At 38.1% G+C, this 24,888-nt stretch overlaps 3 protein-coding genes across 4 annotated transcripts; 2 read left to right on the forward strand and 1 right to left on the reverse strand.

Moving 5' to 3' along the window:
* The first annotated feature begins 876 nt into the window (after positions 1-876).
* dhrs13b.1 (dehydrogenase/reductase (SDR family) member 13b.1) lies at positions 877-6,386 on the forward strand. 2 transcript variants are annotated; one of them, XM_051665936.1, is made up of 6 exons: positions 877-1,123; positions 1,241-1,359; positions 1,466-1,589; positions 4,533-4,859; positions 5,041-5,273; positions 6,246-6,386. In XM_051665936.1, exons 1-6 carry the CDS (start codon positions 1,000-1,002, stop codon positions 6,249-6,251), a joined length of 933 nt encoding a protein of 310 aa, XP_051521896.1. In that variant the 5' UTR covers positions 877-999; the 3' UTR covers positions 6,252-6,386. The 2 variants fall into 2 exon arrangements, with proteins under 2 accessions (XP_051521896.1, XP_051521895.1); XM_051665935.1 differs by lacking the exon at positions 6,246-6,386 and adding an exon at positions 5,845-6,122.
* A 1,324-nt stretch (positions 6,387-7,710) lies between these two features.
* Positions 7,711-13,735, reverse strand: gemin4 (gem (nuclear organelle) associated protein 4). Its single transcript, XM_051665920.1, has 2 exons — positions 13,397-13,735; positions 7,711-11,386 (listed from the first exon to the last, which is right to left on the reverse strand). Exons 1-2 carry the CDS (start codon positions 13,404-13,406, stop codon positions 8,226-8,228), a joined length of 3,171 nt encoding a protein of 1,056 aa, XP_051521880.1. The 5' UTR covers positions 13,407-13,735; the 3' UTR covers positions 7,711-8,225.
* A 4,514-nt stretch (positions 13,736-18,249) lies between these two features.
* Positions 18,250-24,512, forward strand: dhrs13b.2 (dehydrogenase/reductase (SDR family) member 13b.2). Its single transcript, XM_051665929.1, has 8 exons — positions 18,250-18,394; positions 18,811-18,993; positions 19,090-19,362; positions 19,730-20,059; positions 21,298-21,627; positions 21,824-21,916; positions 23,372-23,391; positions 23,635-24,512. The coding sequence occupies exons 1-8, from the start codon at positions 18,319-18,321 to the stop codon at positions 23,641-23,643; spliced, it is 1,314 nt and encodes a 437-aa protein (XP_051521889.1). The 5' UTR covers positions 18,250-18,318; the 3' UTR covers positions 23,644-24,512.
* The last annotated feature ends 376 nt before the right edge of the window (positions 24,513-24,888 follow it).

Below are 24,888 nucleotides of genomic sequence, written 5' to 3' on the forward strand. Positions count from 1 at the left end.
TGAGGCTGTGATTCATATTGTTTGTCAGTTGAGGGCGCTATTGTGCCACTGTTGAATTTGCCTGCCACAGAAACAAACAGTGCTGCTTATTTTCTTTGTTTTGGTCTCAAAATTATCTTTGGAGGGTTCGATTTTGAGGGGGCGTGGCTAATGCAGCGGCTCAGTCACGTGAAAGCTTCAGAACCTAATATCACTTACAAGACCTTCAAGCTCAATCAACAGCATAATATTGATTACCTCAAAAGAAAATTCCCTCCTTTAAAAAAAAGCAAAAAATCTGGGTTCCAGCGAGGCACTTACACTGGAAGTGTATAGGGGCCAAACTGTAAACATTAAAATACTCACTGTTTCAAAAGTATAGCCACAAGTCATAAACAATGTGTGTTAACATGATTTTAGTGTGATAAAATCACTTACTAATCTTTTCTGTGTAAAGTTATAGCCAATTTTACAACTTTGTTGCCATGACTATGTAATGCCAACAAACCCTAAAATGATGATTTAAACAATTGTACAGCTCAAATAATACACAAGTTTTAACAGGGGAATTAATGCATTTATAAAATTGTAAGTTTCACATATCTGCCTTTAAACTCTCCAAAATTTGGCCCCATTTACTTCCATTGTAAGTGCCTCACTGTAACCTCGATTATTGACGAGTTGAAACTATTTTTTGTGGTCATCAGCATTATGCCACAAATGTTGTCAGTTGTGCTAAACTTGTATTTAACCCGAATATTTCTTTAAGGTTTTTTTTTTTTATTTCTTTATTTTTTTTTACTTTTAACCAGTAGTGAAATTATTTCGATTTGTTTCTCAACTCTTAAAAGTTTCTTTACAGTTTCGACGCTGTTTCCTCAATCAGCAATATCCTGTTGTTTATTTAAGAGGACACAAGAAACGCAATCCTGTTCCCCCGGTTGGAAACCTTTGACGATTGTTACTTCCGTACTCTCAGATTTTGCAAGGTGTTATTGATTGGAGTGCTTCACGTTCATAATGTCAGAGTTTCTGATGTTCACGGGTGTTATTATTGGGGTGCTGATGATATTTCGTAGTTTTATTCTTGGTGCGCGCTGCAAAAGCAAAGAGAAACTGCATGGCAAAACGGTCATCGTAACAGGTACATTTTTAGTGCACTTGGAGCATTTGTTACATTTAAAAAAGATTTATTAAGAATTTATCAGACTTAATGTGTTTAAGTGGCTTAAAACATTACATGGTTTGTGGCTCTATGCAGGTAGTAACACGGGCATTGGTAGAGCCACAGCAGAAGATTTAGCGCGGAGAGGCGCTCGAGTCATTCTGGCATGCCGGAACCGAGTACGCGGCGAGGCTGCTGTTGCTGTTGTAAAACGAGTGAGAAGATTGCATTAAATCTGCTTAGTTGTGACCCTTTGTATATACGTTACTAAATGTTTGTAGTTACGGATATATGTCACGTGCTTTTGTTGTTTCAACTCAGGAGAGTGGGAGTCAAAATGTGGTGTTCATGCAGCTGGATTTGGCCAGTCTTAAGTCCGTACGCTCCTTTGCAGAGATTTTTCTCAAGACAGAGAAAAGACTGGATATTCTCGTCAACAATGCAGGTTGAGCATTTCTTAAAGCGATAGTTCACACAAAAATGAAACCACCATGTTCTTCCAGATGTGTATGACTTTCTTCTGCTGAACACACATAAAGATGTCTAGAAAAATAGTTCAGCTCTGTAGGCCCGTATAATGCAAGTGAATGGTGATCAGGCCTTTGAATCTCCAAAAAGGAGATGAAGTCATCATTAAAGTAATCCAAAAGACTCCAGTGGTTTAAAGGGGTCATTAAGTGCTTTTTTTAAATAATTTTATTATATTCCCTGAGATCCAATGATAATGTTATAAAATGTTTTTTTTTTTTTTTTTTTTTTTTTTGCACCAAAACAGCCACAATTTTTAAATATATGATAATATTCCACACTGTTTTTGGCCCTCTGTCTGTCTGGTTTTGTCATAAGCGCCTCCTTTAAACTTAAACGTAAACGCCCACTGATATGATTGGCTAATATCATGCTGCCCCTCAAATCAATTGGAAGAACATTATAAAACAAAATTGCAGGGTTTACATATAACACACATTCAACACATTGCATCTGAATATATGAAACTGTTCTTCTCAAGCACAACTGTTAACATTCAAATTTGAAATATTCATGAGTGAAACGGTTTACTTATGTTTCTGAAGTGTTTTTAACTGCCCCATTCTTCAATAACAGTTCCTTTGCAAAGCTTGAATCATATTACGACTGTTCACAAAGAATTCATGCTGATATGAGCTGAAAAAAATGCACATACATAGTCCAAAGAACTGTGAAATTACAAACATACATGCTGAAGGCGCGCTGAGGTGCACATTGCTGGAAACACACTGAAAAGGTCGAAGACGTCCATCATCAAAGACATCCTATGTTTACATACACCAACAATTAAAAATGGGTGAAAGAATGCGTCCATGACAGAGGCAGCAGCTGAATGAGAGAATTGCCTCTCACTTACAGAGTTGTAACTTGACACCGTGACTTTTCAAAGCGGCGAGATACATGGCAGCAGCCAAAGAGTCTGTATAGTTCATGGTTACATACAAAATAATTCAAAATAGTCCAGATGGGTTCCCTTTGGTGTTATGTTAGGAATAGTTAGGCCTCCTCTCTCGAACTGCACACCAGGGGCGGGGCCAAGGGTACAATGACACATGTTGTGGGATGCGTAAATACAAATGAGCAATGTGTTGTGACGTCATTAACACAGAGATTTCAAAACAAGATGTTTCAGCAGGGTGGCAAAAATAAATGCTCTTTTTAGACTGGGGAGGAAGTTTTGAGTTCTGAAATTTACAGTATGTTTTTATAGTACAGTTACCTCTAACACTGATCAGCCACAACATTAAAACCAACTGCCTAATATGGTGTAGGTCCCCCTCGTGCCGCCAAAACAGCTCTGACCCGTCAAGACATGGACTCCACAGGACCTCTGAAGGTGTCTTGTGGTATTTAGCACCAGGATGTTAGCAGCAGATCCTTTAAGTCCTGTAAGTTGCAAAGTGGGGCCTCCATGGATCGGACTTGTTGGTCCAGCACATCCCATAGATGCTCAGTTGGATTGAGATCTGGGGAATTTGGAGGCCAAGTCAACATTTTGAACTCTGTCAAAAAATGTTTGCAGTGTGGCAGGGCACATTATCCTGCTGAAAGAGGCCACTGCCATCAGGGAATACCCTTGCCATGAAGGGGTGTACGTGATCTGCAACAATCTTTAGGTAGGTGGTACATGTTAAAGTAACATCCACATGAATGCCAGGACCCAAGGTTTCCCAGCAGAACATCGCCCAGAGCATCACACTGCCTCCGCCGGCCTGCCTTCTTCCCATAGTGTATCCTGCTGCCATCTCTTCCCCAGGTAAACGATGCACACACACCTGGCCATTCACATGATCTAAAAGAAAATGTGATTCATCAGACCAGGCCACCTTCTTCCAACGCTCCATGGTGCAGTTCTGATGCTCATGTGCCCATTGTGTATGCGCTTTTGGCAGTGGACAGGGGTCAGCATGTGCACTCTGAACGGTCTGTGGCTATGCAGCCCCATTAAACCACAGCCAGCATTACGTTTTTCAGCAATTTGTGCTACAGTAGCTATTCTGTGGGATCAGACCAGACGGGCTAGCCTTTGCTCCCCACAGGCGTCAATGAGTCTTGGGTGCCCATGACCCTGTCACTGGTTCACCATTTGTCCTTCCTTGAACCACTTTTGGTAGGTACTAACCACTGCATACCAGGAACACCCCACTAGACCTGCCATTTTGGAGATGCTCTGACCCAGTCATCTAGCCATCACAATTTGGCCCTTGTCAAAGTCGCTTAGATCCTTACGCTTGCCCATTTTTCCTGCATCCAACACATGAAATTCAAGAACTGACTGTTCACTTGCTGCCTAATATATCCCACCCCTTGACAGGTGCCATTGTAATGAGATAATAAATGTTATTCACTTCACCTGTCAGTGGTTATAAAGTTGTGGCTGATTAAGGAAAATTTGATTCTCCATTTAATGACCCCTTTAATACATGTCTTCTGAAGCAATCCAATTTGTTTTGGGTGTTTTGTTTTGTTTTGTTTTGTTTCTCACCCAAAACCAACTAGATTGCCTCAAAAGACATTGTTTAAACCACTGGAGTCGTATGGATTACTTTTATGCTGACTTTGTGATTTTTGTAGCCTGATCACCATTCACTTGCATTGTATGCACCAACAGAGTTGAGATATTCTTCTAAAAGTCTTAATAGCATGTTTTTTTTGTTTGTTTTTTTTGTTTTGTTTTGGGACATGTAACAGTGGTAATAAACAGAATTATTTGAAGTTCCTTGGAATACCATGTACAGTAAATAGCACAGAATTTAATACAATTACTTTACAATGTTACCACCACTACAGTGCTATTTGTAAGGCATATTAAATCAAAATCCATTCCAAATCCGTAATGCATATAACATCCATATTTCAGGAGTCTATATGCAGGGCACTACTGAGGATGGTCTTGGTCTTATGTTTGGCATCAACCATGTTGGTCACTTCCTCCTGACTAATTTGCTGCTGGACAGAATGAAAGAGTGTGCACCAAGCCGCATTGTCACTGTGTCTTCAAATTTACATAATTTTGGTAAACTTGACTTTGACTGTCTTCGCACTCACAAGGAGTTTGGAGTGGGTGAGTCTGCAATGAATGTCTTTTGGATATATTCACACAGCAAACTGTGCAATGTGCTCTTCACACATGAGCTTGCAAAGAGGCTACAAGGAACCAATGTGACCTGTTACAGTCTCCACCCAGGTTTGTGTCTTAACCATATTTGCAAATTACTTTAGTTTGTGCAGGCTTCATCTTCAGAGCTAGATTTGTATATTTACACTTAACTTATTTGCATGAGCAGTTATCACTATCGTCAATGCAAACACTTTTACATTTGAACCTTACTATTACTTCATCCATGTCACCTCATTTATTTCACCAGGTGTTATCAACACTGAATTGACTCGTAACACTAATAAAGTGTTTAGGAGGTTGTTACTGAAGCCCATTGCAGCTTTGTTCTTTAAGGACGTAGAGTCCGGTGCCCAGACGACTTTACACTGTGCCCTGCAAGAGGGCATTGAATCCCTCAGTGGCAGGTATTTCTCCAACTGTGCTGTGCAGAAGGTGAAGGCAAAGGCTAAGGACGATGCTGTGGCCAAGAAGCTGTGGGAAGTGAGTGAGACATTAAGTGGCCTGTCCTAAATTCACATATACATTACAGGTGTCAGTGGCTCAGTGGGTAGCACTGTCGCCTCACAGCAAGAAGCTCCTGGTTTGAGTCCCGGCTCACCCAGGGCCTTTCTGTGTGGAGTTTGCATGGTGTTCCCGTGGTTTCCCCCAGTCCAAAAACATGCAGGTTAAGTGAATTGGAAATTCTAAATTGCCCATAGGTGAGAGTGTATGTCTGTGTGTGCTAGCCCTGTGATGGACTGGCCACCTATCCAGGGTGTTTCCCTGCCTTCAGCCCAAGACAGTTAGGATAGGCTCCAGCACTACCTGCAACCCTACATAGGACAATTGGCTTTAGAAGATGGATGGATTACAGGTGTCCATGGAGAGCACAGTACTGTCAAAAACCATGTCTGTAGTTGTTAAATATGATCATATGCATGTATTATATTCATACATTGATGTACTGTAATTTCTATGCTTTACTATTGTAATAAAGGAGAACATGGGACATCTGAACAGTTGCATTGGGCACACAGATAATTAATTTTAGTAATTCTTTACATTTATATAGCACGTTGTACTGCATAGTATAAGGGGACTCTCCTCAACCACCACCAGTGTGCAGCATCCACCTGGATGATGCGATGGCATCCACAGTGCACCAGTATGCTCACCACACACCAGCAGGTCCACATAAGAGTTAACATTAGGCTTGCTGTAATTTTCACTTATATATAAATCTATTTGTCTTTAGTCATTATATATGTTAACATGATTTTAGTGTGAAATAAATAACTTAACCATATCTGTGTAAAGTTATATCCAATCATGTTCACATGTATACTGTTTACTTCTTGTGGCTATTCGTTTGACTATTGTAAGTCCCTTACTATAACTTAAACAAGTCAATTTTTTTTTTTTGTGGTATACTGTAGTTCAGCCATCTTTGTTTATTTTTTTATATGCACCCAGCCTTGAGGTGCCAGCCAATCAGAACAGCTGGAACCACATAGTAACTGGAAGATTTGCAGAAGGAACACTGACAGACGTAACCCACCGGCAAACGGTCGAGTAATGAGAGAAATTCGACATATTCTACAGAGAATGGCACATAGAGCTTGCCTGACCGTAAGAGTTCTTGTAATACTTTCAGAAGTCTATCCCATTCCCCAGTTGTGCACCAGGGAAGGATCTGAGACACAGCCACTAAAAGGCCTTTGCTGAACATGTTGACATTAGTAGGTTCAACGAGAGACATTCCAGCATTGCCTCCAGAACATGGTCTGACAGCGTGCAGCACTCTAACCATGCTAACTGTCCAGTGCCTAGTCCATACTGAGGCAACTCCAAGCCAGACCACTCCTGCTCGGGAAGATCGCACACAGCCAACAGAGAGTTTGGAACTTCATATTTGAAATGTTGTCCCCAAACTTCCTTCAGATAGAAACACACAGTCCAGTCCAGTTCCTCCACCTTATTGTACAGCCAAAGAAGAGCTCTGGACCAAACATCAGGTCATCAGGCCACTTCCTTGCCAACAATCGTCCCCAGAGTGTTCAGTACAGACAATAGCAGCTCTTTGGACTCCATGGAGATGGGTGTCTTGTCCTCTGTTGGCAGCTCCCAGCATCTACTGCATTCATTCAAAAGTTGCGCCAGACAATATAAAAGTGGGAATGGAGAACAGCTCATTACTCAATGTGTGGAATCGTTTGTATTGTCCTGGCTCAGGGCAGACTGGAAAAGTCGCAGACACAACTCTATCTTTAGCTTATCAGCTAAGCAAGTCCATTGAAAAATGGCAGCAATTGAAAACAGGAAAATAGAATAGCAGATATAAACAGCTATTTTTACATGTAGCTCATGGAGGTATGTTTAAAGGAATATTCAGGGTTCCACACAAGTTAAGCTCAAATAACAGCATTAGAAGCATAATGTTGATTGCCAAGAAAATAATTTAGACTCGTCCCTCCTTTTCTTGGCTGAACTTACAATGGAAGCAACTGGGGCTGGTCCATAATCGCTGAAATAAACACTTTTGAGAAGTATAGGCACAAGGCATAAACATTATAGATGTTAACATGATTTTAGTGTGAAACAAATAACTTAACCTTATCTGTGTAAAGTTATATCCAATCATGTTCACATGTATACTGTTTACTTCTTGTGGCTATACTTTTGACTATTGTAAGTCCCTTACTATAACTTAAATAAGTCGAAATAATTTTTTGTGGTATATCAACATTATGCCATAAATGCTGTCAGTTGAGCTTAACTTGTATTGAACCCGGCACATTCCTTTAAATAATTAGGCCTTTCCCTTTAATTATTGTATACATTTGTTTCTGTAGTATAACTCACTGTCCTGACACAATGAGCCTGTTTCCATGTGACATTTTCCCCAGATCCCAGAATAACCTTTGTGCGACCATGAAGAGAGGTTCAACTATTTTGCCTTTTATATATACATACATACATACATACATACACACACATCATGCAAAAATCACTAAAATCACAAATGCAGTATAATTGATCATATTCATGTTTTTGGCCTGGAAAACCCTATGCTTTGCCATTTCTTTATATTTGCATCTACTGGTGTTAATTTAGGGAATACAGCCATGCTGACATGGTTTAAAGGTAAATTAAAACCATCTTTTTAGAACACATTAATGAAATACAATAGACCACTTCTGTCTTTCTTTGTACAATTCTAAGAGTAATGTAAGTAATGTCAGTAGTTTTTATAAACATTGAGTTACAAGACTTGCAGTCTTTTGCTTTTCACAAATATAAATTAAAAAATATGTTTGTTGAAATGAAGCGTTAAACATCAGTTGTAATGCACAATTATTTATTTCACTTTCTTTGTTGGCAAACAAAAGGAAAAAATGGTCGAACAAATAGTGTACCAGTCAAACCTCCCCGTTTAGAGTTCCTGCTGGGATCTCATAACTGAGCTATCTTCTGATGTAGAACAGCCTTCATGTCTGCACACTGCAAATTGTTTGCAATTGTAGTGAAGAAGTGACGCGTGTTTAGTCCCTGCAGGGCGGTGCAGCTGTTGGGATACGCTGAGAGCACAGCCTCATAGTGAGTTAGGATCTCCAGAGCACACAGGAATAGAGACTCTGGCTGGCCAGGAATCATCACCTGCACATGCAGCACATGGCAGAAGAGCTGGGTAAACACAAACAGAACCTCCTGACTGCAAGCTCCATGTTTTGACAAAGAGGTTTTGGGGGATTCCATGGCAGATGGCAGTTGCATCTTCTCACTGACTGAGCTGGTAATGCCCCTCATTGCATTAGCATAAAGCCGTCCAGTATGCACCCAGCCTTGAGGTGGCAGCCAATCAGAACAGCTGGAACCACATAGTAGCTGGAAGATTCGCAAAAGGAACACTGACAGACGTAACTCATCGGCAAACGAACGCAAGTCGAGTAATGGGAGAAAGTCGACATATTCTAAAGAGAATGGCACATAGAGCTTGCCTGACCGTAAGAGTTCTTGTAATACTTTCAGAAGTCTATCCCATTCCCCAGTTGTGCACCAGGGAAGGATCTGAGACACAGCCACTAAAAGGCCTTTGCTGAACATGTTGACATCATCAGGTTTTAGTAGGTTCAACGAGAGATATTCCAGCATTGCCTCTAGAACATGGTCTGACAGCGTGCAGCACTCCAACCATGCTAGCAGTCCAGTGCCTAGTCCATATTGAGGCAACTCCAAGCCAGACCACTCCTGCTCGGGAAGATTGCACACAGCCAACAGAGAGTTTGGAACTTCATATTTGAAATGTTGTCCCCAAACTTCCTTCAGATAGAAACGCACAGTCCAATCCAGTTCCTCCACCTTACTGTACAGCCAAAAAAGAGCTCTGGACCAAACATCAGGTGCACAGGCCACTTCCTTGCCAACAATCGTCCCCAGAGTGTTCAGTACAGACAATAGCAGCTCTTTGGACTCCATGGAGATGGGTGCCTTGTCCTCTATTGGCAGTTCCCAGCACCTACTGCATTCATTCAAAAGTTGTGCCAGACAATATAAAAGTGGGAATGGAGAACAGCTCATTACCCAATGTGTGGAATTGTTTGTATTGTCCTGGCTCAGGGCAGACTGGAGAAGTCGCAGACACAACTCTATCTTACATGAACTGGAAGATGAAGAGAGGTATGGTTGGACAAAAACACGCAAGGCCTCCTCGGGAGGAAGGAAACTTTGCTTTTCTCCCGCGCATCCAGTTATTTTACACTTCATCAGCTCAGCCAGGAATTGCAGAAACTGGTTTTCCTCTTGAGGTGAAGACAGCTTGCTCCAAACAGTGTCCTGAAGACATCTACACAGCAGGCTGTCTCCAGGTGTAGATATGAGACCTGAGAGCTGCTGAAGAATCTCAGCTATCAGAGTGTGAGCTCCGACATTAACAACAGCCATGTGGCAGCATCGACGCAGGGTGGCTTCAGGATTCTGGAAGGCCATTCGGGAAACAGCAGAAACTGCTGCATCAAGGTTGCTGTTTGCACTGCTCTGAATTATGCAGTTAAAGGCAAGATTGAGCTCCTCTGTGAAACCTACTGTCACTGAACTAGGAAGAAAGCCATGCAAGCCTTTCTTGGAAAGAGAGAGCATTTCTTTAAGTGTAGCATTTTTATTGGGTGAGGACAGCTGGCAGAATATGTCCACAATAACATCCTTTAGCTTCTTGCAGTACTGCATGTCAGCATCACTTTGACATTTGTCTATAAGTGTGGAGATCAACGTCATAAGATCTTTTGTTTGAAACACACTCTTATTTCTCTCAAGGCACTGAATCCACTCAGCCTCATTGAAGTCTTGAATGAGTTTGGAGGCAAACCATTTAGGAAGGCCTTGAAACCCTTCAAGATTATTGTCCAAGATGGCCATAGCAATATGTGCCATTTCTGTTGCAGAACTTTCAGGCACAGTCAATACTAAAGAAGCCAGTAAGCCTTTTAAAGTTATTTTCAGATTATTCAGAGTCTGTCCATTTCCGATCAGGTCCTTAGCGTGTGACGGTTGTTCCAAAGAGGCGAGAACTCTACACAGACTATCTTTCAGACGGATTGACGTGGCACTTGGCTCATTGGTGGGCATCTTCAAAAGCCCCATAACCTCCCAAGAGCATATGATTTCAAGTGAGACCTGCATGGCTTGGATGAATGTCATTCCACAAGGTTTGGTCTCAGCTGGAGTGAGAGCCGCAGCAAGGTCTCTCTGGGCCTCACATATGACCTCAATCAAGTCAAATCCATCCGTTACTTCATTTCTCTTTCTAAGGCTCACTGAGCGAGAGATATTTTGGAGTTTAACCTCTATTGAGAGATCAGCAGGGTTGCTTAAAAGATAGTAGGTATACAGTGTGTCTAGGCAATTTGAGAGGGCAAAGAAACACAAGTCTGAGGATGTAAAATGCTCTTTAATTTGGTTTAGCCCTTCGAATAGTATGTGCACCATACATGTGGATGTGGATTCTGGATCCAGTTTGAATCTCTTTGATGCATGTGGTGATGGTTCAGATGTGGCTGTATTGCAGTGTGAACACTGAGCTGTAAAGAGATGGTCTAAGGTATCAAGATATCCTCTCTTGCCCTTCAATAGTTCCCACCACACCTCCAACAGAAGCTTAATATCTGCCTCTGTGCTGCTGCTTGTCACATGATTAACCAGCAGCTCAAGCTCTTTGCACTGCTCTGCTGGTTGACAGCACAACAGCAGCTCCACATAGACAGTAGACAAGCACATTGACTTTACCAATTCAAACAGGATAGTGTGGTTAATGTCAGGAAGACTGTTCTGTACTGCAAATAAGGGGTCTTCCTTCCATTTGATATCAATGTCATCTCTGTTCCTCACCTCCAGGACCTTTCGCCACACAATACACAGGATCTTCTTTCTCCAGTGGAGTCTGTCTTTGCCGTCTCTAAGTGAATGTTCACATATCTCTTTGACTGCGTTAACAATTGGACGTCCAACCCGATCCCAATCCTCTTTTCTCAGAGAGGAGAGTGGCTCAGGTTGGCAGATCTGATTGGCCAGTAGAAATCCACCCTGTAGCACAGCAGTCTTCTCACAGCTCAACCACGATTCTAAAAACAGAGCATAGGTCAATCAGGTATTGCTCATCCTCGTAACTACCAGTCAAAAGTTTGAACACCCTTTAATCATTATTAGAACTAATTTTCACTTTAAAAAATAAATAAATATATATATAATTTAAGTCATCAAAACTATAAAATAACACAACACAAATAGAAGTATGTGAATTATGTAATGACCAAAAAATAGAACAATCTTATATGTAAACTTCAAAGAAGCCACTCGTTGTTTAGATTACAGCATTCTGGCTTCCTTGTATATAAATAGTACTGTAAATTAATTCATATATGGGGACAATTTATATTGGTCTACAATTTTCATTTTAAGCATTTATGGATCAGAAGGTTTTTAAAGGTGCTCTCAATCATTTTTTCCACATTAAAAAAAGTTTTACTCCAAAAAAGATAATTGTAATTTTGAAAATATATTTATAAAATCATGAGCACTCACATTAAAATGAAGACTCCAGTCATATCAGTAACCTTATAAAAGCTGTTTTATTCTACATGGAGAGGGTCCCCTTATGGGGGCAGCCATGTTGAGATCACATGACCAGCCGAATACTACTCAATCTCAGTAACCAGCCTGTTATTGGACACTAACTCTTGGATTAGATTAATCACGGCTGAATGTGAATAGTGAATTTCTACAATGGCATCTGTGACAGAAAACTATTGATTTTGAATGATGCTGCATCCACGCCACAAGGTGTCACTGCAAGTCCTAGATAACACAAGCAAAAAGTTACTAAGTGCACCTTTAACCCTCCTATTGTGTTAGGGTCAATTTTGACATGGCAGAGATAGATAATAATTTGTAAATACCACAGTTTTTAGTACAAGAACCAAATGCACATAATTTTATTTATTTTTTTTACATTTTTTAATAAAATTAAGAGCTTTGTTCCATCTTTTGCATTTGCAGGTCAATTTTGACCCAAGCATCAGTTGTGGCTTTACACATCTATGAATTACATTTTTTGTTATAAACACAACTTACATTTAGCCTCTTTCCCATACTCTCTCACACACTTTTTTTTTATCTCTCACTGGGACAGCATTTTGTTTACAAACACACATACAGTCACACACAGACACACACACATCCCTGTATAAAATAGACATGACATATATAACGAATAAAAATAAACTAAATCAAAGGTACTACTGTCTAAAGGGGGTGTGGGGAGAGCACATTTCATGTACACATTAGTCTAAATAGGGCTTGAAAGAGGAAACTGTGCGGCCATCTGAACCAACTTACAGCATACTCACGCATCAACATTCAGCAATTCATGCAAGTAAATAGAATAGACTTTGCTTAAAAACAAAGTAAAGAAGTATTAATTTTGTATTCTTGAGTTGTACAGTTGATTTGATTATGTTTAGTTGAAGAATATGTTGGTTTCGTAACTTTTGACCACCAAGTTATATTGAGCAGTTATGAGTAACAGGAAATTCATTCAAATTACTAGTAATTCTCACATTAGATGTTAATATAAATTATATGTTATAGTATATTTTAATAAAATGTCACAGAAATGTTGATAAAAAAAAAAGATGTCTTCACATGTATCACACTGGTTTTGCTGTAGATGTATATTTTTAAATGACAAAGAATTTCTAAATGTTATTATTTCTAAAAAAAAAAAAAAAAAAGGAAAAAAGGCATATTCATTAATAACATTCATATTTGTCAGTTAACGTCAAAAATATAAATCTTTTTACATGTATGAACAGTTAAGAACTGGTTTTAGATGAAAACTATCATGACTACAGTAGTGAACCACAGTTACTACTGAAAACCTGTAACGTCAAATTGGGTCTCTTCAAGAAAAGTGAAGCTTTTTTATGGGTATAAAATGTCATGCATGAATTCAATGGCAGCGTTTCACTTCACAGCATAATTTCACCAACAGACGAAAAGACGGAAAGCATATAATAAATAAAGCCTTAGATGTGCATAATTCATATGTATTGCAGGCGTTAGGAGACTATTACCTTGGTCCATAACTGTTTTGCTCGCAAAGAAATGTCACCAGCTGAAGTCACTCATATCCTCTTAAACACTACGCTGTAAATATAACGTCTTTGAATGTGTGCTTGAAATAATTCAGGTTTTATTTCTGTAAATTTGAGAAACCTTTGTTTTAAAGCACAAGGGCGATTTTTTACACGTTCCTCGTATACGTTTTCAAAAGAAGGACGTGCGTGTGTTTCCGCGTCAACGTAGACGGAAGGAAGGAAAGAGAAGAACACGTGCTCATGTTCTGCCCGCTGAGTCTCTAGCGGCATCATGAGGCCAATGATTTACTGCGATTATCATGACATCTTTTCTCATGAGTTTCATTATTTAACTGTAGTCACTAAAATACCCCTTACTGATTTACTCTGCATTGGTGTGTAGAGATAATTTAGGGGGTAGAATATAGTCTCTACATTCAACCGTTTTCTGTTTATAACCTGGTCCATACAAATACTAACATGTTGTTCAGAAAATAAAAATGAAGTAAAATAAAAACTCGACAATCTTGTGCATTTTTACATTTCTTTCCCTTTAACTAGCAGGTCAGTCACTTTTACAAGCATCGACTCCTGTTGAAAAAGGTGCCGTTCAGCGCACTGAAGCAGAGACATCCATTCGAAAAAAACATATTAAATGGTTTAAAAATATATATATTATATTAAAACTAAATGTTGTTCTTGTCAAAACAGACAGACAGAATTGAAGAAGTGTGTTGCTGACAGACTTTTACGTTTTATTTAGAACCTACACCTAAATACTGTTAAATAATAGTTCATGTACATTTTCATATTTTTTTAGTCTGCTGAAATATTTATTACTCTCTAAATGGGTAGTATTGGGGCCTAAATTTTTAGTTTTTACAAAATGTAAAATAGATATATTTTGATCATGTCAGGGATTAAATAAAATGGACAGAAAGTCAATCAAGGCTTATGTTTTAAGATGAAAACACATTTATTAGTATTCTTGGTCTTCTAACCCTTAAACGCATACCTCGGGTCTTTATATATATATATATATATATATATATATATATATATATATATATATATATATATATATATATATATATATATATATATATATAACCACAAGTGTATAGGGTCTCTAGAGACCTGAGGTATGTAAGTGTCGTTTTTTTTCTTTCTTTTTTTTTTTTTTTTGCACTTCCATTCATTATATTTTTTATCATTATTTTCTATCTAAGTTTACTGTCACATGATATCTATTTCTTTGTGTATTAAAAGAAAAATAAGTACTATATTCATACGAATAAATACTATATCATTTTGACTTTCTGTGCAACAATGAACTATCAGCAATGGTGTGTACACATATTGTTGTGCTCAAAAGTTTGCATACCCTGGCAGAAATTGTGAAATTTTGGCACTGATTTTGAAAATATGACTGATCATGCAAAAAAAAAAAACAAAAAAAAACTGTCTTTTATTTAAGGATAGTGATCACATGAAGCCATTTATTATCACATAGTTGTTTGGCTTAAATCATAATGATAACAGAAATCACCCAAATGGCCCTGATCAAAAGTTTACATATCCTTGAATGTTTGGCCTTGTTACAGACACACAAGGTGACACACACAGGTTTAAATGGCAATTAAAGGTTAATTTCCCACACCTGTGGCTTTTTAAATTGCAGTTAATGTCTGTGTATAAATAGTCAATGAGTTTGTTAGCTCTCACGTGGATGCACTGAGCAGGCTAGATACTGAACCATGAGGAGCAGAAAAGAACTGTCAAAAGACCTGCGTAACAAGGTAATGGAACTTTATAAAGATGGAAAAGGATATAAAAAGATATCCAAAGCCTTGAAAATGCAAGTCAGTACTGTTCAATCACTTATTAAGAAGTGGAAAATTCAGGGATCTCTTGATACCAAGCCAAGGTCAGGTAGACCAAGAAAGATTTCAGCCACAACTGCCAGAAGAATTGTTCGGGATACAAAGAAAAACCCACAGGTAACCTCAGGAGAAATACAGGCTGCTCTGGAAAAAGATGGTGTGGTTGTTTCAAGGAGCACAATACGACGATACTTGAACAAAAATGAGCTGCATGGTTGATTTGCCAGAAAGAAGCCTTTACTGCGCCAATGCCACAAAAAAGCCTGATTACAATATGCCCAACAACACCTTGACACGCCTCACAGCTTCTGGCACACTGTAATTTGGAGTGACAAGACCAAAATAGAGCTTTATGGTCACAACCATAAGTGCTATGTTTGGAGAGGGGTCAACAAGTCCTATAGTGAAAAGAATACCATCCCCACTGTGAAACATGGTGGTGGCTCACTGATGTTTTGGGGGGGGGGGGGGGGGTTGGGGGGAGCTCTAAAGGCATGGGGAATCTTGTGAAAATTGATGGCAAGTTGAATGCAGCATGTTATCAGAAAATACTGGCAGACAATTTGCGTTCTTCTGCACAAAAGCTGCGCATGGGACGCTCTTGGACTTTCCAGCACGACAATGACCCTAAGCACAAGGCCAAGTTGACCCTCCAGTGGTTACAGCAAAAAAAGGTGAAGGTTCTGGAGTGGCCATCACAGTCTCCTGACCTTAATATCATCGAGCCACTCTGGGGAGATCTCAAACGTGCGGTTCATGCAAGACGACCAAAGACTTTGCATGACCTGGAGGCATTTTGCCAAGACGAATGGGCAGCTATACCACCTGCAAGAATTTGGGGCCTCATAGACAACTATTACAAAAGACTTCACGCTGTCATTGATGCTAAAGGGGGCAATACACAGTATTAAGAACTAAGGGTATGCAAACTTTTGAACAGGGGTCATTTAATTTTTTCATTGTTACCATGTTTTGTTTTATGATTGTGCCATTCTGTTATAACCTACAGTTGAATATGAATCCCATAAGAAATAAAAGAAATGTGTTTTGCCTGCTCACTCATGTTTTCTTTAAAAATGGTACATATATTACCAATTCCCAAAGGGTATGCAAACTTTTGAGCACAACTGTACATAATATACATATTATTGTTTCAGTGATGGACTTGATTTACATTTGACATTGCTATTTGATGAAGAAACAACATCGAAGTAAACTATAGCAAGTACAACACATGAACAGATAATATGACTTTTGTCATTTGGGTATACTACTGAAATAATCTACATTGTGCATCTATTTAGACTCAACAAGTGCCTGAGAAAATGCACATAAGCTATACATAAGTTACATATACATTACACGTTTATCTTATGTGTTATGTGTAGCTCAAAATGTGTTTGAAAGCCAGTTGCATCTCATGAAATTTCAGTGTTAGAATAATGAATGCTTTTCTTAATTTGTCCTGATTTTGCATTATCTCTTTAATTTGTGAAAATAAAACATCAAATTATATCAAAATAAATTTTATTTGATTGTTTTCTAATTGTCTTATATATGTATTATATTATATATTATAATTATATATATATATGTACCCTTTTGCTCCCAATTTGGAATGCCCAGTTCCCACTACTTAGTAGGTCCTCGTGGTGGCGCAGTTACTCACCTCAGTCCAGGCTTCTGAGGCATTTTATCACTTGGCTTGCTGTGCATGACACCACGGAGACTCACAGCATGTGGAGGCACATGCTACTCTCCGCGATCCACGCACAACTTACCACGTGCCACATTGAGAACGAGAACCACTAATGGCAACCACAAGGAGGTTACCCCATGTGACTCTACCCTCCCTAGCAACCGGGCCAATTTGGTTGTTTAGGAGACCTGGTTGGAGTCACTCGGCACACCCTGGATTCAAACTCGCGACTCCAGGGGTGGTAGTCAGCGTAAATACTCGCAGAGCTACCCAGGCCCCATCTTGAAAATATATTTTTACAATTTTACACTATCTGGGCATTTTGAACATCCATTTTTGTTAGATCTAATTTCCAGGTCTCTAAAGTCCCAAATATGTAAGAGTTTTGGGGAAATTACCATGCATTTAAGGGTTAATGGGTGTAATTAAAGTCCCATTACTACCCATGTTTCTATATTGTTCACTTGGACTTATATATCTTGTCTATGAGATACTTCCGGGGCTGAACAAAATATGAACATGCTAGAATCTACCAGACATATTTTATAGACATTTTTGAGTTTGTAAAGAGCCTTATCTTTTTTGACATGAACTGAAATTAGTTCCTTTATTTGTAAGTTGTTTTAGAGAAAATGCATGTAAATCTAAACATCCATTTGAGTATCTTTTTATTATAATAATAATATACCAGTAGGTGGTGCAAATTAACAGATATATTTCAAATAAAGAATAATCATTTTATTTATTTTCTATCTTTGATTCTACATTTATATATATATATATATATATATATATATATATATATATATATATATATATATATATATATATATATATTTTTTTTATTTTTATTTTTTATTGTTGCAAGGGTTCCGTCATGCGACCAAAATTGAGAGCATTTCATCTTTTGATGATTAGAATCTCGAAAAGGCTGGACTAGCTGCGCTTTGAAATCGAAAAAAAAATAAAAAAATAAAAAACATGCCGGGAAAAACTCATACATGTCATGCGCTGTACTCATCACCTCACTGTCCATTATTATTTTTCTCTACAAGGCTCAAAAATATCATTTTTGTAGAGAGAGAGGGCCTGGATAAGTGTTTCCATGTTTACTGGTACACTGTCGAAAAGATATATTTTAGAGAGCCATATCTGTCCGTCATCGCCACTGGATTGGTGCATGTTTTCAAATTGAGCCGCCTCTTTTCCCTTTGCTGTACGCGCCTTCCAATCGGACCATTCGCATTCCCATGCGTCAAACACTCCGTTGGAGTATTAACAGTGAAACGAAAGAGAAAGTACATTTGCTGTTTGCATGGCAGTTTCTGGTGACTGCTATGATTGTCCTCAGGACGGGAATACACAGCATGGGTTTGACTTTTGGAGGTCTTATCCTTTCATTTTTATGCATAGGTATTTATAAAGACGGTTTGTAATGGTTAAACTGTTGTTTATATTTAGATATTTAGAGTAGCCAAAATGTGTTTCCTTGTTTGCTTCCTTGTTACTGTACAGTTGCTGATTGCACACTTATATCAAAGCATGGTATAGAATATTACGTCAAATCTACTATTATAAATAAAAAAATATAATACTGTGTATTGTCTAACTATATCCATAATATTTTTAAGGAAATAGCTCTTTAAAGTGGAGACAATTGTATGTAGTAGGTTTGGTTTAATATTGGGCAGTGCTGACTATTTCTAGTTTCAGTTTTGTTTAGCATGAGCTCCCAAGTTTTATTTACATTTGCATTGGCAAGCATTGTCTTTCTTAATCCTGTCACGAGGCACTGTAATTTTTGCTAAATCTTCCATTTTTTTGACCAGGTGTAAATGGATCTCAGTCTGTCCATAATATTCAGTGGCTTCCTTGTCAGTTTGTGGATGAGAATGTTCAAGTAAATAAAGAGGGCCACACAGAGACTCAGTACATCCACAGAGAGGCTGTGCTTCAATTTGGTAATGCCGGTGACAGCCCTTTATACCCTACCATTACCTTCCTTGTCACAGGTGAGTGAAAGTCACTTTATGTTGTTTGAAGTTATAATTCTTTAATAGTTTTAATCTGCAATATTAATCTGTGTTTATTTGTTGTGTCTAATGCAGCCTCTAAGGTGGATATGAGGCGTTTTGTGGAAGGAGGGGAAGACAAACTACAATGTGAGATCCGTAGGTACAGCACTGGAGGCATTGTAATGCGCTGGCCTGCTGTGGGAGCACAAGAGTATGACGTCTGGTTCACTTGTACTTTACGCCATAATGAAGGCTCATTTGTCATTACCACGTTTCTCAGACACACACCTGCAGCTCCTGCCAAAGGACAGGTGGACTATCTGCAATGGATAACTGTTAATGACAGGGAACTCCTGACAGCATCAGGTAGCCATTGTTATTGGAATGATGCAGTCATGATTTTGCTCTACATTTAAAGGGATAGTTCACCCAAACATTACATTTCTGTGATTATTTACTCACCCTCATGTTGGTTCAAACCTGAAAGACTTTTTTTCTTCTGCATGACAGAATGACAGCTTGAGTCACCATTCACTTTCATTGTATGGAAAAAAGATGCAATGGAAGTTCATGGGGACTGAGACTGACGCTGAAAAAAGATAGTCATATTGTTTTGGAACACATGGTGGTGAGTAAATGATGACAGAAATAGCATTTTTGGTTGAACTATCCCTTTAATGTATTCCAACCTGTCAGCCACCTTATCACCTTGTCTTCCATATGTGTTTGGCAGCTACAATGGTTGTTTTTACACGGACTCCCTCGGTAGAGGTGGGATTCTTGAAGGAACCGATTCTGCACTGTCAGTTTGCAGTGGATCACAAACTGGCTAATGTTACGGTGGAGTGGAGGTTACAGCGACACGGGGAGCGCAGCAAGCTCTTTAGCTACTCTAGCCGCACAGGGAAGAGTGAAGGAAGTGGAGTGTCTGTCAAAGCCATCGGCACTGGAAACGCCTCCTTCAAACTTCCACTCACCAGAAAAATCAGCGAGGGCACATACATCTGCTCTGTCCTTGTTCCTCCCCTCTATGGCAGCCATGATATTCCTCTTAGCCTAAGTGGTGAGATGACAAACTTTTGCATAGAAACAGAGCTTTTCCATTTTTAGCGTTTTCGAGCCAGGGGTTCCATCTGGATTTTTCAATGTGTTTAATAAAATAAGGTCTGATGTTAACAGTACTTGAAGTGACTTTTACATTTGTTTCTGCATCATGAATTACAGGTATACACAGTCATGCTTCAATTGTGAATTTTAAAGACACTTTTTTCTTTTTTGTTGTTCACGCAAGTTGGATGTAATTTTACATGCTTGACACGTCAGACAACTGTTGTACTCTTTATTTTGCATCTTGTTTGCAACTTATGTTTTAAAATGCACATAAGCTTCAAAATTCATGTTTGGGGTATGACTGTGAGTAATTTATGTTACAGAACAAAATGTGAAAGTCTCTAAAAAAAAAAAAAAAAAAAAAAAGTAATGTTAACCACAAATCCTTTTTTACTCCAAAACTTCTTTTCTAGAAATCCACTGGAAGTTCCCTATGTAACCCAGGTTGGCCTACAAATTGATATCATGACTGAACAGCTCTGTCAAAGGGAACATTTGAAAGAGATTCCTATATCATTTACTCACCCTCATGCCATCTCAAATGTGTATGACTTTCTTTCTTCTGCAGAACACAAAGATTTTTTAGAAGAATATCTCAGCTTTGTAGGTCCACACAATGTAAGTGAATGGGTACCAACATTTTAAAGCTCCAAAAAAGTACATAAAGGCAGCCTGAAAGTAACCCATAAGACTCCAGTGATTAAATCTATGTCTTCAGAAGTGATATGATAGGTGTGGATGAGAAACAGATCAGTATTTAAGTCCTTTTTTACTCGAAATTCTCCTCCCTGCCAAGCAGTATGCATGAAGAATGCAAATGGCCAAAAACAAAAGAAGAAAAATGTGAAAGTGAAGATTGATACTAAAAAAGGACTTAAATATTGAACTGTTTCCCATCCACACCTATCATATCGCTTCTGAAGATATGGATTTAACCACCGGAGTTGTATGGATTACTTTTATGCTGCCTTTATGTGCTTTTGGAGTTTAAAAAAATTTGTTACCTATTCACTTGCATTGTGAGGACCTACAGAGCTGAAATATTTTTCTAAAAATCTTTGTTTGTGTTCAGCAGAAGAAAGAAAGTCATACACATCTGGGATGGCATGAGAGTGAGTAAATAATGTGATGATTTAAATTTTTGGGTGAACTATTCCTTTAATGTTTCTTTTTTCTCTTTAACCTTCACAGAACAACCTCGTGTTTCTCTGAATGTGGGTTCCTCCTTGTCTTTGACACTCGGTAAGGAGCAGAAGGTCACATGTGATGCAGAGGGCTACTATCCTCTGGATGTGAACATGGAGTGGTATCGAGAACCAGCCGGAGGCAGCCCTACGCCTGTGTTCCTGAAAAATGTACTGTACTCCAGTCATCGGCTTCATCAAGATGGCACATACTCGCTCTCAGCCTTCTTCCTTCTGCAGCCTGGTCTTGAGGACTCTGGATATAAGTACACTTGCAGAGTATCTCATAAGTCCTTGCTCACTCCCATCCGCAAGAGCTTTATGCTTACAGTTACAGGTGAATCAGACGCAATAGAAAGGACCACACAACCATTCTCACAAAGCTCTTTTTAGATGGAAAGTCCCTAAGTATCCTTTAAATTAAGTATTAATAATAATCACTAGGTGGCAGGCGAAATGTATTGGTCATAAACAGTTTTAGAATTTGCAAACGCTCTTCTCAATGCATTTTTGTTTTTTTGTTTTTACCTCAGAACCTGACTCTACATTGTGGTATGTCACAGTCATTGGATTTATATTAGTGATGCTAGGAATTCTTTTTTGGCTGCTACCTCAGTACTTTGCAGGTGAGACCATTGTTGTTTCTGAATAACTTTAAAGCATTTTTTTGTGCATCCATCAATTGACTGGGGATTGTCTACATTTTCTGATATTTGTTTTACACTTTTAAAATGTAAACCATACTCTTCTAAGTGTATTCATATTGATATAAGTTTTATACAGTGATGTAAGCAAACTCATGATTGAATTAAGGTCACACCCAAATGTGGGTCTTCCACATTGTCACTTATTACCTTATCTAAAGTATTTCAATATTTTACAAAATCAAATAAGGTCTTATTAAGCCCATAATGTCTGTGATGAACATAGAGGTGTAAAGTGTAAAGAACTGCTTATTCCTAATAATCTATTTGCACATGTATTGTTTCTGTGAGGAATCTGAAGGAATATACACAAGGTTGACTGTTATATCACCCACCTCAATTTAAACTTCTGTATTTCAATTTTTCTCAGCATCCCATGTCCCAGCCCCTCAGTCACAATTATTTCTAATGTTTTAATACATTTATCATTAGACAAAGATTTTCCAATATTATGTGGATGAAAATTAAAGATTAATCAAGGCTGAATATCTGGAAACGTAATGTAAAGGAAGCCATTGCAAACCATTAAAACATCATATAAATGGTTGTCATTTATGATTGCCATTTCATCAGTAAGCCTACAAACAAATATTGTTCTATGGAAAACTTCTTGACTGTTGTAGAATGTAGTTGTTTAATGGGATAGTTCACACAAAAATGAAAATTCTCTCATCATTTACTCACTCTCATGCCATCCCAGATTTCTTTCTTCTGCTGAACACAAAGATTTTTAGAAGAATATCTCAGCTCTTTCATACAAAGCAAGTGAATGGTGACCAAAACTTTGAAGGTCCAAAAAGCACATAAAGGCAGCATAAAAGTAATCCATAAAACTCGAGTGGTTAAATCTATATCTTCAGAAGCTAAATGATAGATGTGGGTGAGAAACAGATCAATATTTTAGTCCTTTCTTACTATAAATTCTCCTCCCTGCCCAGTAGGTGGAGATATGAACAAAGAATGCAAATTGCCAAAAACAAAAGAGGAAGAATGTGAAAGTAAAAGTGAAAGTAGAGATTTATAGTTTTAAAAGAAATGGACTTCAATATTGATCTGTTGCTCACCCACACCTATCATATCGCTTCTGAATATATTGATTTAACCACTGGAGTCTTATGGATTATTTTTATGCTGCCTTTATGTGCTTTTTGGACCTTCAAAGTTCTAGCCACCATTCACTTTCATTCTATGGAACTACAGCGCTGAGATATTTTAAAATCTTCATTAGTTTTCAGCAGAAGAAAGTCATACACATCTGGGATAGCATGAGGGTGAGTAAATGATGAGAGAATTTTTGGGTGAACTATCCCTTTAACTCTTTTATTATTCTACTTACCTGTGCCAACTCTAATGCTCATAATATTGTTTCTCTTTTAGAACGAAAAGCTGCAAATAAGGTGAGAACTAACTATGACGAATAGGAGAGTAACAATACATTTGCTACCAAAGTTTTTTGCACAAATTTAACAATTTGAATATGAATGAGATGAATGGGCTCTCTGGACTGTTTATGTGTATTTGTGTGTTTTACACGCGCATGTGTACATGTAAGTATTGACATTTGGAAGTGTGATGTAACTGAATGTGCTATATGTCCAGTCTCACACACTGTATGTTTAGTCTCTGTGTCTTGTGTGCAGAGGTTCTGAGAGCTCATGCTTTTGGGGATTTCATGTACAGCGCAATGGAAAAGACAACACATCCATCCCTCTCCCTCATCCCTCTGTCTCCTCCTGCTTCTGCTGCATTCTCTAAGATCAGGTTCTCTGCATGGGAAAATCAGGAGTATAATTCCAGATCTCATGGTTTATGTTCTTGTTTACAGTAGCTGATAAGGCACTAAAATTCCCCTGAATTAAAGAATTTAAAATGGGCTGTCTGGATTGTATCATTTTTGTGTTTAGCCTTTATAAATGATTATGCAAAAACACTACCACAGTTGTAGTGAAATTGTTTTGTACTTTTGCGAAAATTAAAATGTAGTAAAATGTTTTCAGAAGGTCATGGAAAACCTGGAAATTTAAATTGTGATTTCTAAGCCTGGAAAAGTCATGGAAATTGAAATCTTAAAAAGCCATGGAAAAGTAATGGGCATTTCTATAGAGAATATGTTTTTTGTAGACTAGATAATAATATTTTATAGACTAGATATTGATCTTTTACAGTGCAATCACTATAAATACATTTCTTAAATCCTTATCTGGTAATTACTGAAAAGGTAATCGAAATGTATTGATCAAAGAGTGTGGGAATGCTGTATATACAAATACAAAAATCTAATCTGCCTCTGATGGTCAAAATAATACAAAATAAAATTGCCTAATGGAGAATTAAGACATTTATGAGACTATGGACATTAAAGCATAATTTACTGTAAAGCTGCTTTGAAACGATGTGTATTGTGAAAAGTGCTATACAAATAAAAATGACTTGAATTGACATGACTTGAACTTTTGGCTAAATGTACGATTTTTGTGTAATTTTTAATGTAGAAAAATAAAGTTTATTTTTAATTTGACATTTGTGTTCTTTCTGCCTCGTAAGATAAATTTTTAGAGAACATATGCTGTGTATGATGCTTAAACTGTTGTTTTCCGCTCACTGTAAAAGGCAACACCAATGGTACTGTGAGGACTGTGGGGTTTGAAGTATTCTTGGCTGAATGCTCATCTCTGGAACACATGAATTCACTCAGAGGCATCTCCCCTGACTCTAAGAGAGAAATGATGGCTGGATGTTTATCAGTCCCCTAATCCTAAAATCTGAATGGTTGATAGCAAATTTGATAGCAAAATCTGTTAAAATGTATTAAACTTAATACTTAAAACAGGAAACATTTATTTACCAATGGGGTAATAAAAATAAACTTGTTTTCCCATTGAAATTAATTTATT

Source organism: Myxocyprinus asiaticus, chromosome 31, assembly GCF_019703515.2.
Source record: "Myxocyprinus asiaticus isolate MX2 ecotype Aquarium Trade chromosome 31, UBuf_Myxa_2, whole genome shotgun sequence".
NCBI lineage: Eukaryota > Metazoa > Chordata > Actinopteri > Cypriniformes > Catostomidae > Myxocyprinus > Myxocyprinus asiaticus.